General features: G+C 37.9%; 1 protein-coding gene across 1 annotated transcript in view; it reads left to right on the top strand.

Annotated features, from left to right (window-relative positions):
* Sptlc3 (serine palmitoyltransferase long chain base subunit 3) overlaps positions 1-13,045 on the top strand; it is a 138,743-nt gene extending 125,698 nt beyond the window's left edge. Inside the window, exons 11-12 of the mRNA XM_046433953.2 lie at positions 4,686-4,815; positions 9,270-13,045. Coding sequence (XP_046289909.1) covers positions 4,686-4,815; positions 9,270-9,383 — 244 coding nt within the window. The 3' untranslated portion in view covers positions 9,384-13,045. The remainder of the gene's footprint in view (positions 1-4,685; positions 4,816-9,269) is intronic.
* Positions 13,046-13,737: the final 692 nt, after the last annotated feature.

Here is a 13,737-nt window from a genome sequence, read left to right as displayed (position 1 = left end):
AAAATCCAAAACCTAGATTCACAACAAAGCTCATTCTCCTAACATCAAATCTTAATGCCTCTGCTGTAAGCCTATTGGGGTTGTTTTCTGCTGTTTACAACTCTGAAATTGAGCATTGGCAACAACTACATAGAGGAAAAAATTATTTTTTCTCATATGGCTCAGACAATTTTATACAGGAGCCATGCTTCAACCTGTGTGAGACTAATTACCTCTCTGTTAAAAAGAAGTTAACCTAAAATGTTCCTAAATATTTATTGGTGTCTTTGACCAAGCATAGGGTGGAAAGTAATATTCAACATAATATTTCTTAGATTCTAAAGAGCCCAAATTCCCTTCCAACTTAAGGCCATTGCTGGAAATTTCTGTTTGACCCTCTAACAGTCTGGACAGACTGACAGATATTTTCAATAGAAAAGTACCAGTGAAAGGGGTGTGGGGCACCAGTGTTGAAAACTAGGGAGAGTAGTGTTGAGTTCAAAGTTCCCAGAAGACTGATTCTTAGAAGCATGCTCTGGTGTCATTTCACCATGATGAAATAACAGTTAAAACACAAAGATCAGTTGTTTAGCATGCCACACCAGAACCACTAGTTGGTCCTTCTCTTCATGAATCTGGTTCAGGAAAACAATGCATGGAGCATCCAAGAAGACAGAGTGCTATAGAAATGTTATACACCAAGGCATTCTACGGCAGTGGGGTGGAGGATGACAACAGTAATTCCCAGTAGTAGATGATTTGGAAAGGCACACACACACACTCACACACACATACACACACACCAAAAAAAAAAAAAACACTCAAAGTGGCTGGGGAATTGCATGTTCTAGAAGGAAAATTCCAAATTTAGCTCTTAGGTAACTAATATTTGATCATTAGCTCAAAAGAAGGCACCCAAAATAAACTTGCTTGGGGATACAGTGCACAATATTGGAGCGGTGGCAATAAAGGAGTGTGCTAGGTAGTTCTCACTTTCATGAAAGCCAGAATTAGGATCTCAACATGTTGGACAAATGAACCAACCTAAAGAGAAGAGTCTGTGAATAGGAAAAAAGGGGGGTGGTGGAAAAAAAAGCATTTATACTAATTAAAATCTATGTATAACTGTTATATATATTAAAAATGTACATATATACATATTAATGGGGTATTACATGATGTTTCAGTATATTAATATACACTATATAATGTTTAAATCAGGTTAAAAACATCTATCTCAGTCGGGCACAGTGGCACATGCCTATAATCCCAGTGTCTAGAGAAGCTGTGTCAGGAGGATGGTGAGTTCAAAGCCAGTCTCAGCAATGGCAAGGTACTAAGCAACTCAGTGAGACCCTGTCTCTAAATAAATACAAAACAGGACTGGGATATGGCTCGGTGGTTGAGTGCCCCTGAGTTCAATACCTAATACAAAAAAAAAAAAACATCATTTCTTTCTGGTGAAAACATTCAAAATTCTTTCTTCTAGCTATTTGAGATATAGAGTGCATAATTGTCTATAGTCACCCTATTGCACAATAGCCAGCTAGCTCTTCAAATGCATTCCAGTTCAAGTAGTCACTAATACAATATGCCTCATGTAAAACATATGCTGTATGGCATAGTGAGTGGTTTTGAATCAAAAAAGAATTTTGACTGCCTCTTAGGAATCTGTGGAATCTTGGAAAAGTAGTCCAACCTTCTGAAATCCTAGTTTTCTTATGTATAAATTGAGATAAAAATACCTACTTCCTAAGATCATTATGAAGATTAAACAAGGTAAGTTCTTTACAGCATTTGGCATGTTGACTCTTACATAACCGTGTTAGCTGTTATTAATAATATCAATAATGTATATGATGCACTTAACATAGTTCTTGTTTTACTATAAGCATTCAGCCAGTGATAGCCATCATTACTGCTGTGATTATTGTTCTTTTATCATAATGATGATTATTAGTTTCAATTGAGTACAATGATGAGTCATTGTGGTCACATGACTCTCCAGAATGCTTATTGCAATTTTGTTTACATTAATAAAAACAGAACTCCCAGAAAAATTAGCAGGTAAAGATCTTGCATCGATGATGCTATATTGGGCACTGGATGATATGTTGAAGTGTTGTGTTCATTCCAGTTGAAGATTGTTTTCCAGGAGAAGCTAAAATTGCTTAATTCTGATTATATGCCAAACAAGGGTATTTGACCTCAGTGATCATTCACGAGTTTAACCATTGAGGGTGGGATATTGACACAACAGTCAGTTGAAACTGTTTAGAAACCGCTTTCTAAGGCTCACACAGGTTGTAGGCAGCAAAGCTCAGAATTCAATTTGCCTCCTAAACATGAGCACTTTTGAATACACAGCCGTTCAAGCTTCAATCCATAGGAGAAAATTCACATCTCATTAAAGAAACAGAGTATGAATTTAACCCTCTTGAATGCCATCATCTGTCATTCAAAAGGAATCAGTCACTGTGACAGAAAAATATCTGTTTGGATTTCCTACAGAAACTGAGAAAAAGTAAGAAAGAAAATATAATCGCTAGTAGGAGTTGCTGGCAAGAGCTTATTTTACTGGCTGTCTTTGTTCCCTTCTATGATACTTCTTCCATTGAAGGTTTATATGCAGAGAAACAGGGAGTTGATTGTATCAGACAGTGTAGAAAACACTTTTTTCACTTACACATTTAAAAACCTTCCATGTTATTAAAACATTGTGGTTTCTCCATATTTCCACTTCTGTCAAATGAAAGGATAATCTCTAGCTAGTTATCCTTTTGAACAAAGTCCTGTTACAACTCTACTACTGGAATCATCTATGGCATCTAGAATAATGTGATGTCACCCATGAAATGAGCACTTCAATAATCAAGAATGTTTCATATTTGGTATGTAGTATAGGGAGGATTTGTATTTTCCTTCCGCAGTTCTTGTCTTGAACTTGGAACACAAGATGTGGTACACAAGACGTGGTCATGCTGCATGTAGTGAGATGCTAATGTTCATCATATCGTCATCATCATCATTATTATTTCACCCAGTTTAGCTTTTTCCTGCATATGCCAGTTCTAATTTGCTTTGGGGAATAAAACCCAGAAGCTCATTATATAAAATGTTCAGTGCAATCATATATATTAATATAAGGATATTAGCTGCGGTAGTATAAGTTTTCAAGTCAAAAGTGCTCCAGGGAGACCCTGAATTAGCCTAATGAATCAATAGAGTCATATATTTTGCTCTACATTTTTGGCAAAACTTGCTTCCTTCAGTACAAAGGGAAACATGCAGACAGTGAAAATGGTCTTCTGGGGCCCGAAAATTGGCCTGAGATCATGGGTCAGGTGGTTTGTACTCTAGCAATAAAAGCACTTGACTTGTTTCTCAGACAATTATGAGCTCTCATCCTGTGCAGTTCCGTGGGCAGCCTTCCATAGGGTGATCAAGAAGGAGACAGAACAGTAGAAATCAAAGGGCTAATCTTGCCTTGCCCAAGCCAGGGGGCCAAAGAGGCTGTGTGTCCTGTAGGTCTCACAATCTCCACTGCTTCATTTGATAACCTGCTTTCTGCATGAGGCAACCAAAAGGCAGACTTCTAAACAGCAGGACAGATGAATGGGCAAGCAGCCTTACTCTCCATGTCTGGTTCTAAATTCTTCCTGAGTTATGACTGTAGGTTTTTGTGGCTCTGTCAGTATCCAGCCTAAAATAATATACCAGCAAACTCTTAATGCTCAGAACAGATCTGAGGCTTTTACTTTACTTATGGGTAGAGCCACTCAGTAATTAAGGTTTCCTGCAGAGAGCAACAGAGCCCAAAGCAGGGAAAGACTCACTTGGGGGTATGTGCCTTTTTATCTGACCTTGGCTCTCAGCACAAGCAATTTACAGACTTTGAGTTTAATATTCTAGAATTATTACTGAGATTAGCTTTAGGAAAAAAGAAGGCTAGAAGGATGAAGGGAAGGAATCAGAGCTTATAAAGGTTTACCCTGCATCAAAGAGCTTTATCTGCCCATGAATTTCTCTGTGTGCTCACTTCTTACCCTGCATCCCTCCTGCCTGATTCCCGTTGATCCCAGTCAATGGGTTTATTATCCCAGAGCATACCTGCATATGTTCATTCATGCGCTTAAAAAAATGAGACCCTTGCTATTTCTTATTTCTGATTTTATGTAAAATATGATCTTTGGTTCTGGAATGGGAATGTTGGGTTGGAGATTGGATTCTACAAACCCTGAGATCCTGATCTTCAAATTATAATAAACAAATATAACTTACTGGTATTAAGTGTTTTAAAACATATAGATTTGCCTTTAATATATATTCTTTCTAATGTAATTGTAATGTATTAGGTGTTTTTAATACAAGGAACCCAGCAGATTAAAGGTTTTATATCAATTCAGTCTTGTTAAACCAGAGTCATATACATCAACATTTTCTGCTCAATCTCACAACAGACTCAGTGCTCACAATTATCAAATGTGTTTGTCAGACCCCATAATAACCCCATAATACTACACACTTAGTTATGGGAGATATCAAATGACCACCTGGCTCTTTTCAGTTGCATTTACCAGAGTTTAATAACTTTAAATCTACTTGTTATTATAAAAAAGAAAAATCAATTTTCCATGTTCCTTTTGGGCAGTGGGGATCAGGATAATTCTGTCTCCTTTATGTTAACTTTTCCTCCTTTTCCTAAGGGCTTTTGCAAGGCATATGTTAGAAAGAAAAATCGGGGTGGTTGTCGTTGGATTTCCAGCTACTCCACTCGCAGAAGCTCGGGCTCGGTTCTGCATTTCGGCAGCACATACTCAGGAGATGTTGGACACAGTAAGTACCCCACAGGCCAGTGGGAAGTCTACTTGTGGCACCTTGGATTCTGAACATGTAGTTTTCTTGAGCCAGATTGGGATTCTCTGAATTTTTCTTGGGTAGTAGAAAAGTACAACACAAGTGACAGATGAAACTCACTGCTAAAAACCTAGGGTATGGCAACAATACCCAACAAAGTGATCAACTCAATTGAAGGAAAAAAAATCAGTTTAGTAAAGGTGAGTCAAGTCAGTATTGTGGTTTCATAGAAAAGACAAGTAAATAGGCAAATGTGCTATAGACTTGTTCTGCAATGTGAAAGCTGACCTTCCATGCTATTTTTTAATGTTTATTTTTTAGGTGTAGTTAGACACAATACTTTTATTTCATTTGTTTATTTTTATGTGGTTTGAGGATCGAACCCAGGGCCTTACCCATGCTAGGTGAGCTCTCTACCGCTGAGCCACAACCCCAGCCCCCTTCCATGCTGTTTTAACATTAACTACCTGTATCCTGATATTTTCATAGCCACTAAATCTTCCATCATAAAACAGGACCCAATTAAGCAATACATTGGAAAACAAACAAGGAAAGACGTATATGACATCAGCCAGATCAAAGTCAGGTGGAAATAATTTCAAAACTGCATTTTTTTTTGTCCTTTGATTTCAGTTTTTATATTAATGAGTAATATCAGAGAACTAAGCCATCTCAATCAGTTTGGGTTAGTGGAATGATCTAATAATATCAATGTAGTTACAATGAACAAACCCTGGAGCAAAAATAGAAGTCTAGGAGTAGATACAAATAAACAACTAATAATAACATCAGACAGAATAAATTGTGAAGACGAAATATGTAAATGACACTGTGGGAGCTTGAAGGTGGGAATGAATTATAATAATGGGGGAAGATTTACAGGTAAAGTGACTTTTCAGCTGAGTCTTTTTAATAAAGATTATGAGGCATGATTCAAGGTTTCTGACCAGTGGTACAGCATTATCATGTCACTATGAAAGAAAAGTGACAAAGGGGTTGAAGAAGAAAGAGGCGAGAGGAAGGGATCTAAAATGGAGGTGTTAGAACAAAACAAGAAATGACAATGACTGTGACAGCAGGAAGACAATGGATCTATGAACTGACATTACAAAAGCAGGAATTGCCAATATCTGTCAAATGACTGGAGCAGAACATGTATGGGAAGAAACAAGAGCAAAGGTAATTCAAGGTCTCTAACCCTGGTGAACAGAATGGTAAATTAGTTAAATGAGCTAAGGTATTCAGTAAGGATCAGCAAGTCTTCAATGGGAGTAAACTCATATATATGCTTGTTGAGATTACATGTCCATGGGCCATCTGTGGAAGAGAAAATCAATTCTAGAACTTAAAGGAGTGTGCAAAGCTGAAACTGCTGTAGTTTCAGGAATTGGGGATTCTTTTTCTTCCACAAGGTAGAAGATATAATTGTCCAGGGAAAAACAAGGGTAAACAGGCTAAAAGCAAATTCTTGTGAAGTACACGATCCCAGGACACAAGGATCACAGTGGGAACTGGAGCTAGAACAGTCAGGAGAGACACGGGCTAGTGTAGTGTTGGACACAGTAAGAAGAAAGAGGTTTGAGGAGGAAGAGGAGAATTAAAATATTCTCCCAAAACTTAAGAAACTTCAAGTGGGGTGAGGGATGAGAAGAACATCTTGAGTTAATAATTCATAGCAACTCAGTGTTTCTTGTAGTGGACAGTTTTAGGGGAATGTAAAGAACAGAAATAGTACAAAGAATAACAGGATGAAGGGGATAGCTTGAGCTTTCTCTCTCTCTCTCTCTCTCTCTCTCTCTCTCTCTCTCTCTCTCACACACACACACACACACACACACACACACATACCAGTGACCATTTCCTTCTTCTTTATCATTTATCCCCTCAGGACCTAAATCAGTGTATAGTACATAATAGATAAACAATAAAAACAGATTAAGTGACACATTAATAACCAAACTAACTCCAGGTTTTGAGGTGATAGGTAAACTCTGTTGTTTGTCTTTATATCCTTCTATATTTTCCAGGTTCTCTCAAACGAGTCTATATTTCCAGTAATTTAATTTTAATATATTGCTTCTTTTAAATGGAGTGAGACAGTGATAAGAAGGAGCAGGCAAGTACTTCAAAAAGTTTGGTTGTAAATTCAAGAAAATTAAGGCAACTTGGGAGGTTGAGGCAGAGGATGGCGAAATGGAGGTCAGCCCAACAACTTAGTGAGAGCTCAGCAACTTAGCAAGGCCTTGCCTCAATATAAAAATAAATAAATAAAAAGGACTAGAGATGTGGCTTAAAGAAGGAAGGGAGGGAAAGAGAAAGGGGGAGGGAGAGAGGTATAGAGGAAATTAGAACTAAGAAAAGCCTTTGAAGATGGGGAAAGACGTGTACATGTTGTGTACATGTTTACACATAGAAGGATGAAGAGAGTGAAGAGGGAATCCTACAGGTACAGAAGACAAGAGGACATGGCCAGGAAGCAAGCTCCCAGAAGTGAAAGGAAGGATTGGACAACAGAGATGAATTTGTGCTTCTTGCAGAACAATCAGCATCGAAGTATCCAAGTTTACCCTTGTGATTTTCTTCAAAAGTTCTTCATTGCTGTGGAATACGTGGTGTGAAAGAAGCAATGAGCCAGCATCTAGACAGACTGCTCTAAACTTCTGGGATCATGCATCCATCTCATAAAAATTTTGAGCAGTTCTTTAATATGAGTTTAAGAAAAAGTGAAATTTGACCTGTTGAATAGCCAGGGCATTTAACGCAGCAACTGAAACATCACAGAATATAGAAAATATGAAACCAAGTGAGGCCAGAGACCACGTTTAGGACAAAACACAGAATGATTTCACTCTCCCTTTCTGACTGAAATCTGCTCCTTTACCGATGACCGCTCTAGCTTCACCTAATCCTTCCACCTGCCTGATAAAGGTTATAAATTAATAACCAGCTGGTGAACTGCTCCTGCTACTTCACAGCATCCAATCCGGAACTGGGTTGGTCTCTTCTGCTTTAAAATCTTCTCAAGCACAAAACCAAATGCAATAAGAAGCCCCTCCAAACTTCAGGTCATTAGTTGCCCTTGGCTCTGGAGCTTTTCTCTCCCATGCTGCAGCAAGCTGGAGAAACCTGTCTTTGAGTAGGGTGCATTTTAGATAGTCTTGGATCAGGGAACTTTAACAAAAGCTATTTAAATAGTTTATGTATGCATTCCCAATATATTATGTACATTATTTAACAGATATAAAAATAGAAATTAAAAATATTAAGATAAAAATGAATGAAACGCCTAATATTCTCGTCCCATGTCCTCCATAATTGCCACATATATCCCACAAGGGCACAGGTACTCCTCTTTGCAAATCTCTGAACTATCCCATGCCCATCTGCAAAGATCAATAGAAACTACCCTAAATTGAAGTCATTTAAAAGACAACTTTTGTTGCTTTTTCTTAGTATACAGATTTGATTTATAAGAAATAGGAAAGAACATTTTAAACCACATAACCTTATCAACAAGAAATAAATTTCTCTTAACATGTTAGTGAACACTTTAGCTGCTATTAATTTGAAAGACTTCTCAAACAGGAAAGTTCATAAGCCTCATTAATCATTCACTTTAATGTTAATAATTCGCACTCTCACTTTTACAGAGTAGATCCTAATATTGTTTTTTCCCCCTTATTTGGCAGGTTAATAAATACAGGCTTAGGGCTATGGATGTGGTTCAGTGGTAGAAGGCTTCCCTAGCATGCATGAGGCACTGGGTTTGATCCCCAGCACCAAAAATAAAATAAAAATAAGTCAGAAAGATTGGAAAGGTGTGCTCAATACCATTATTATAAATATAGAGAGAAATTTATAAATATCTAGCCAGCCAATGAGTTGGATCCTTGTGTATTTAAGTTGCATTATTCCATGGAATGTGGAAATGAAAGAGATGCATTTTTAAAAACAGGGGTTGGGGGGAGAGTTAAAGCATGGGAGGACTGAGGGTGATGCTAATTAGCTCCCACAATGTTCCATTTTGTTCTTGGCCAGGTTAGTTTATTGTGTCATGAAGACACAACCTCAAATGGATTCTGCAACCTTATCTTTTTCTTCCACAAGGTTATATGTAAGTCATTAAATTTTAAATAAATCCTTAAAGGTTTTAGATGGGTCAGCTGTTTTTATTCCTCTCCTCACATTCCCCAAATAAAATAAACATTCATAATGTGGAGTTAGGCCATTAAATAAAATGAATTAGCATCTAGCATTCCTCTAGGACGTACAAACCACAACCTGATGATATGGATCTTGCTCCTTTTCTTTAAAATCAAAGGAGCTGGCAAAATAAGACTGAGTCTTTGTGAAGCTTGTCATTAATCTGGGCTTTGCAAGGCAGAGCCACTTAGGGGTTTAAAGATAACTGACGGAAGGCAATCTCATTGCAGGTTTTGGAAGCCCTTGATGAAATGGGTGATCTCCTGCACCTGAAATATTCCCGGCACAGGAAGTCAGCACGCCCTGTACTCAATGACGAAATGAGCTTTGAACTTGACGATTAAGTTTCCTGGTCCTGGATGGAACATAAAGACTTTGCCAGAAAGACCTCCCTCCTTGCCTCAGAAGGAATATAAATGGATTTCTCCCCCTTCCTAAGGACAATTTTGTTTTTCAGACCAGCTTAATTGAACTGAGGGAGACATCATTGTGTTTTTAATGTCTCAACATGTGACTACAGAAATGAAAATATGGTTCCAGATTTAAGTTTCTCCTCCCCTCCCAAGTATCTGCTAGAAACACACACACACATACACACACACATACACAAACACACACACACGTATACCCACATGCACATTTCTAAGAATATTTTTAATGGCAATGAGTCTCCTTTAGCTGCTACTGTGCAGCCTGATTGGTTCAGAACCTTTCAGGAGTTCCAACCAAATGAGAGGATTTTGATGGTGAATTCCACAATCTCATTGTATGTTTACTGTATTTCATCTACAGACAACAGTAAGGGTTGTGGAGAGAAGCTGGAGTAGCTGACTTCCTCATTCCACCCATAAAAGTTCTTGCTACAACTCATCCACATCATGGGAAGCTCCAGGCAGGAGGGTAAAGAAATGTTGCTTCTACCATTTGCCACATTTGGACTTTTTCCAAGGACAAGTGTCAAAAGACACAGTTAACGTTTTAAGGGAGAGAGCAGAATTGGCCTGCAGCAACTGGAGACGTCTTTAAAGGAAACTTTTCCTTTTCCTCTTGCCCTTCTATGGTTTTACAGCTGAGTTTTTGAGGTTGGGAAAATCAAGACTCTTGTATCATAAAGGAGGGCACAGAAAGCAAGCACAGCCAACTTTAGGCCTAGACTAGAACTGTAAAATTATAACTACTCCAATATTGCTTGTGCCATACAAAGTGAATGTTTAGCATGCATAGCCTTTATTACTTTAAGGAATAACGTGCCATTTTCCTGTTGAATTCTGAGTAAAAGGTAAGATTCAATCTCCTTTAGAACTGACTCCCAAGACTACACTTGAACAATGTATTGATTCAAGAAGGACATTTAACATTGAATTCTCTCATCTCCTTCAAGACTGCCACACTCCTTCAGGCCTATTAAATAATACTGTGAATTTGGCACATATACTCAGATTGGGTGCAAGGTGGGCCTGCACAAGTTCAAGCAACTAACTGTAATTTATTTGTTTACTCTCTCGTTCTCTCTCTCTACCGTCTCTCTTACACACACACATACAATATGAACATATTCTTCTTTGAAAAATTAGTCCTTTGCTAATTGGATCTAGTTGGTATGGAAAAAAACAGTGGAAAACCTTATCTTTAACAAGCTCCCAGATGGTGCCCAGATTTGGAAACTCTAAAGAGCAGTGGTGACCTTTTAGCCAAGCTTCTGTAACAGTTCGAATGAGTTACAGAACATTCCACTCCATCAAATGACACTGTAAACAAATCACTTCAAGAGAGGTCTGGCTTTGTGTGACACAGATGGGCCCAAGCTTTCAAGCTGTGCGCTGAGATAGAAACTCAACCCGCAGCACCAGTGTTGGTGGAGAAATACGCCCCGATGCTCAAAGCTCGTTCAAGGAAAAAGGTGATTGGCATGGAAAGCTTTTTATGAATTATAACCCCCAGTGGGTTCATCAGTTTAAAAGTGAATCATGGTGAGGAAGTTCCTCATGAATGGTTAATGTTAGCGATGGAAGAAAAAAAAAGAAGTTCTGAAAATTCAGTTGCTTCATCCAAGGATTGGTTTTGATAACGAATTCCAACCCTCTCAATGAACTGGTGCAGCATTATTTGTGCAATGAAAGCATATGTCATATAAATGTGCAAAGACAAGAGACATGTAGGCCTTTTTAAAATATGCATTTGAATGACATTGTTCCTAGTGAATTGTCCAAAATGTCTGACTATTCTGAAGTTCTATAAAGGACAAAAGAGGTGAGGAGAGCAGTCAGACATCTAAGCCTTCCCTAAGATATAACAAAGCAATAAACATACCCCTTTTTTCTATATCTGTCTGGGATCTTCACATATGCCTTCACACCTAACCTTTGAGTTTTAAGCCCCTAGATGAACAGGTGTCTTTGTCAGCAGAAATATCTACCCTTAGAACTTTCATGGAGGAACCTGAGTCTAATTCATTACTCACCTGGAATGTGGGGCAGGGAGAATAGTTTCTTTTCATTAAGATCCAAGAGTCCTGGACAATTTAATACATTCCCATATATAAGAGAAAAGACCTATTTCTATCAGAGAGCCTATGCTGAATATGCACTTACAATAACAACTCTAACCCAAGTGGAATGCTTCTTGAGTACACCAGAAGAGACCCTGACTCATAGAGCTAGCAATGTAAGAGGAAAAGGTTGATTGAGAGGGTGATTGTGAATAATGAGAAATTTTTTATTTTCATGAGCTGAGTCCTCTAGTGATAGGTTAATAAGACCATGATTTCAATTCAGTAAGGATTATTGAGCCTTGATAACTGCATCAGAGTTTGGGTCCATTAGGAGAAAGAATTTTCTAACAGATCTATAATGTTTTGCATCCCCAACACTCATATTTGAATGCACACACACACATACACAAGTGTGCCTTTCCTTTGCAGAAGAAATGAGCAAAAAGGTATAAAGAAGAGAATCTTATTGGATGATAGAGAGATGGAAAATGTTGTTCTAGAAGATAAACTTCAGAGAAGCAAAAGCCAAAGGTTTCAGACTGGCATTTAATAAGGATACCTTTGCACAATAAGGAAATGGCATAGACTCACTGCTAATATTAACTTGGAAAGATGGCATTGTGGATATTTGGCCATAGAACCTTTTAGTATGTTTTGATTTGACAGAGACCACAGGTTTCAGAATTTACTAGGAGGCTTGTTAATGTACAGATCCCTGGGCCCCACACCAGACCTCCATGGAATCAAATAGCTGTGGTGCCCAGGAATCTACATTTTAATAAGCCTTCTCAGGTGATTCTAAAACATGCCAGAATTAGGAACCATTATTGGAGGTTTTGGTAGACCAGTTGGCCCTAATAACATAACATGGAACTTCATTCTGATTTTCTGTTGGTATTTAAAGAAGCTTATACAAAAGTGAATTTATTCTATGGCCACCCTTTTCTCCTCAATGGAACATTTTCTTCCCATTCTCTAAGTCACTTTTCTTTTTACAAAAGAAAAGTGAAAAATAATATGCTTTGGGGCCAAATTCCTTCTCCAGTTTTCTTTTGCATCAATATTTACAAGATGTTTTTTTTTCTCTTTGCATCACCTTGTTTCCTTGAATGTGGTATCTTCTTTTTTCCTATTTTTTCTTCCTATCTTAAAAAAAACTCAACCTGATTATTTATTTATTCCAACAATAGCTCCTCAGCAGGGTGAAATTCTTAACAGTTTCTCAAACATGCAGTATGCCTCTGTATTTTTCTTCAAAGACAGCAAATATGTAAATGGATTACTCTGATTTAAAAGCCTAAGTTCTGATGATGAAACCTGCACTCTGTTAAATATAAACTCTGATTTACAGCAGTAATAACAATTGTAATAATGGCAATGAGAACATCATGTGGTGAATGCTTTGCACTTTTTCCTGGTCTCAAAACTGTAAGAAGGACATTTTTGAAGTTTGTTCTCTCAAAGCCTACCCAGCTGTGTAGTCTTTAGGAAATTAAAATGAGATCATATCTTAAATTTTTCTAAGCAATTATTGTGGGATACTGGTGTCATGATGTATACAATACATGGCCGGTATGTGTGTGTGTGTGTGTATGGGTGTGTGTGATGTGTTTCACTGAAACATTTGAGGTGACCAATTTTACTTCATTCTGTCTGTGAAATATTAGTTTCTTGAATAAACAAATCACCAAATTTACAGTATAAAAAAATAATCAATGATTTTGTTGTTGTTGATTTAGTTTAGGTTACCCTGAAAATAAAAAGACTGAGGTGGAGATCTGCATTTAGGAATTTCACTGGAGAAAACTAGTAGGGCTGATGGGGCAGGCTTACACACTCATGAGAACCAACTGAGCACATCTCTTTCCAACTCCTCGTTCAGTGGCAATGCATTGAGAGCACAAAATTAGCCACAGTGGGTGTATTTATACCATGGAAACTGGAAAATGGTATGAATCAAGGATCTGGAGAGATGGCTGTTAAGCATTTGCCAGCATGCCACTGAGATCATATACAATGACACAATACCTAGGACAAGTAAGGGAACAAGATTAGGAAGAGGGGGAGAATTTGAACTGTGATGTAATCATGACAAAGGCCTCAGTCAATTCCATGGGAAACTGTGCAACTGAGATAGTCCTCTAGAGTTATCACAAACATAGGGAAAGGAAATCAGGCCTTTATGTCCTCTTACCATCAACCAGTGA

Source organism: Marmota monax, unplaced genomic scaffold, assembly GCF_021218885.2.
Source record: "Marmota monax isolate L192 unplaced genomic scaffold, Marmota_monax_Labrador192_F-V1.1 WCK01_AAM20220418_F8-fsc00014, whole genome shotgun sequence".
In the NCBI taxonomy this organism is placed as follows: domain Eukaryota; kingdom Metazoa; phylum Chordata; class Mammalia; order Rodentia; family Sciuridae; genus Marmota; species Marmota monax.
Note: the sequence above shows the minus strand (reverse complement) of the source record. Positions and strands in the feature narration are given on the sequence as shown.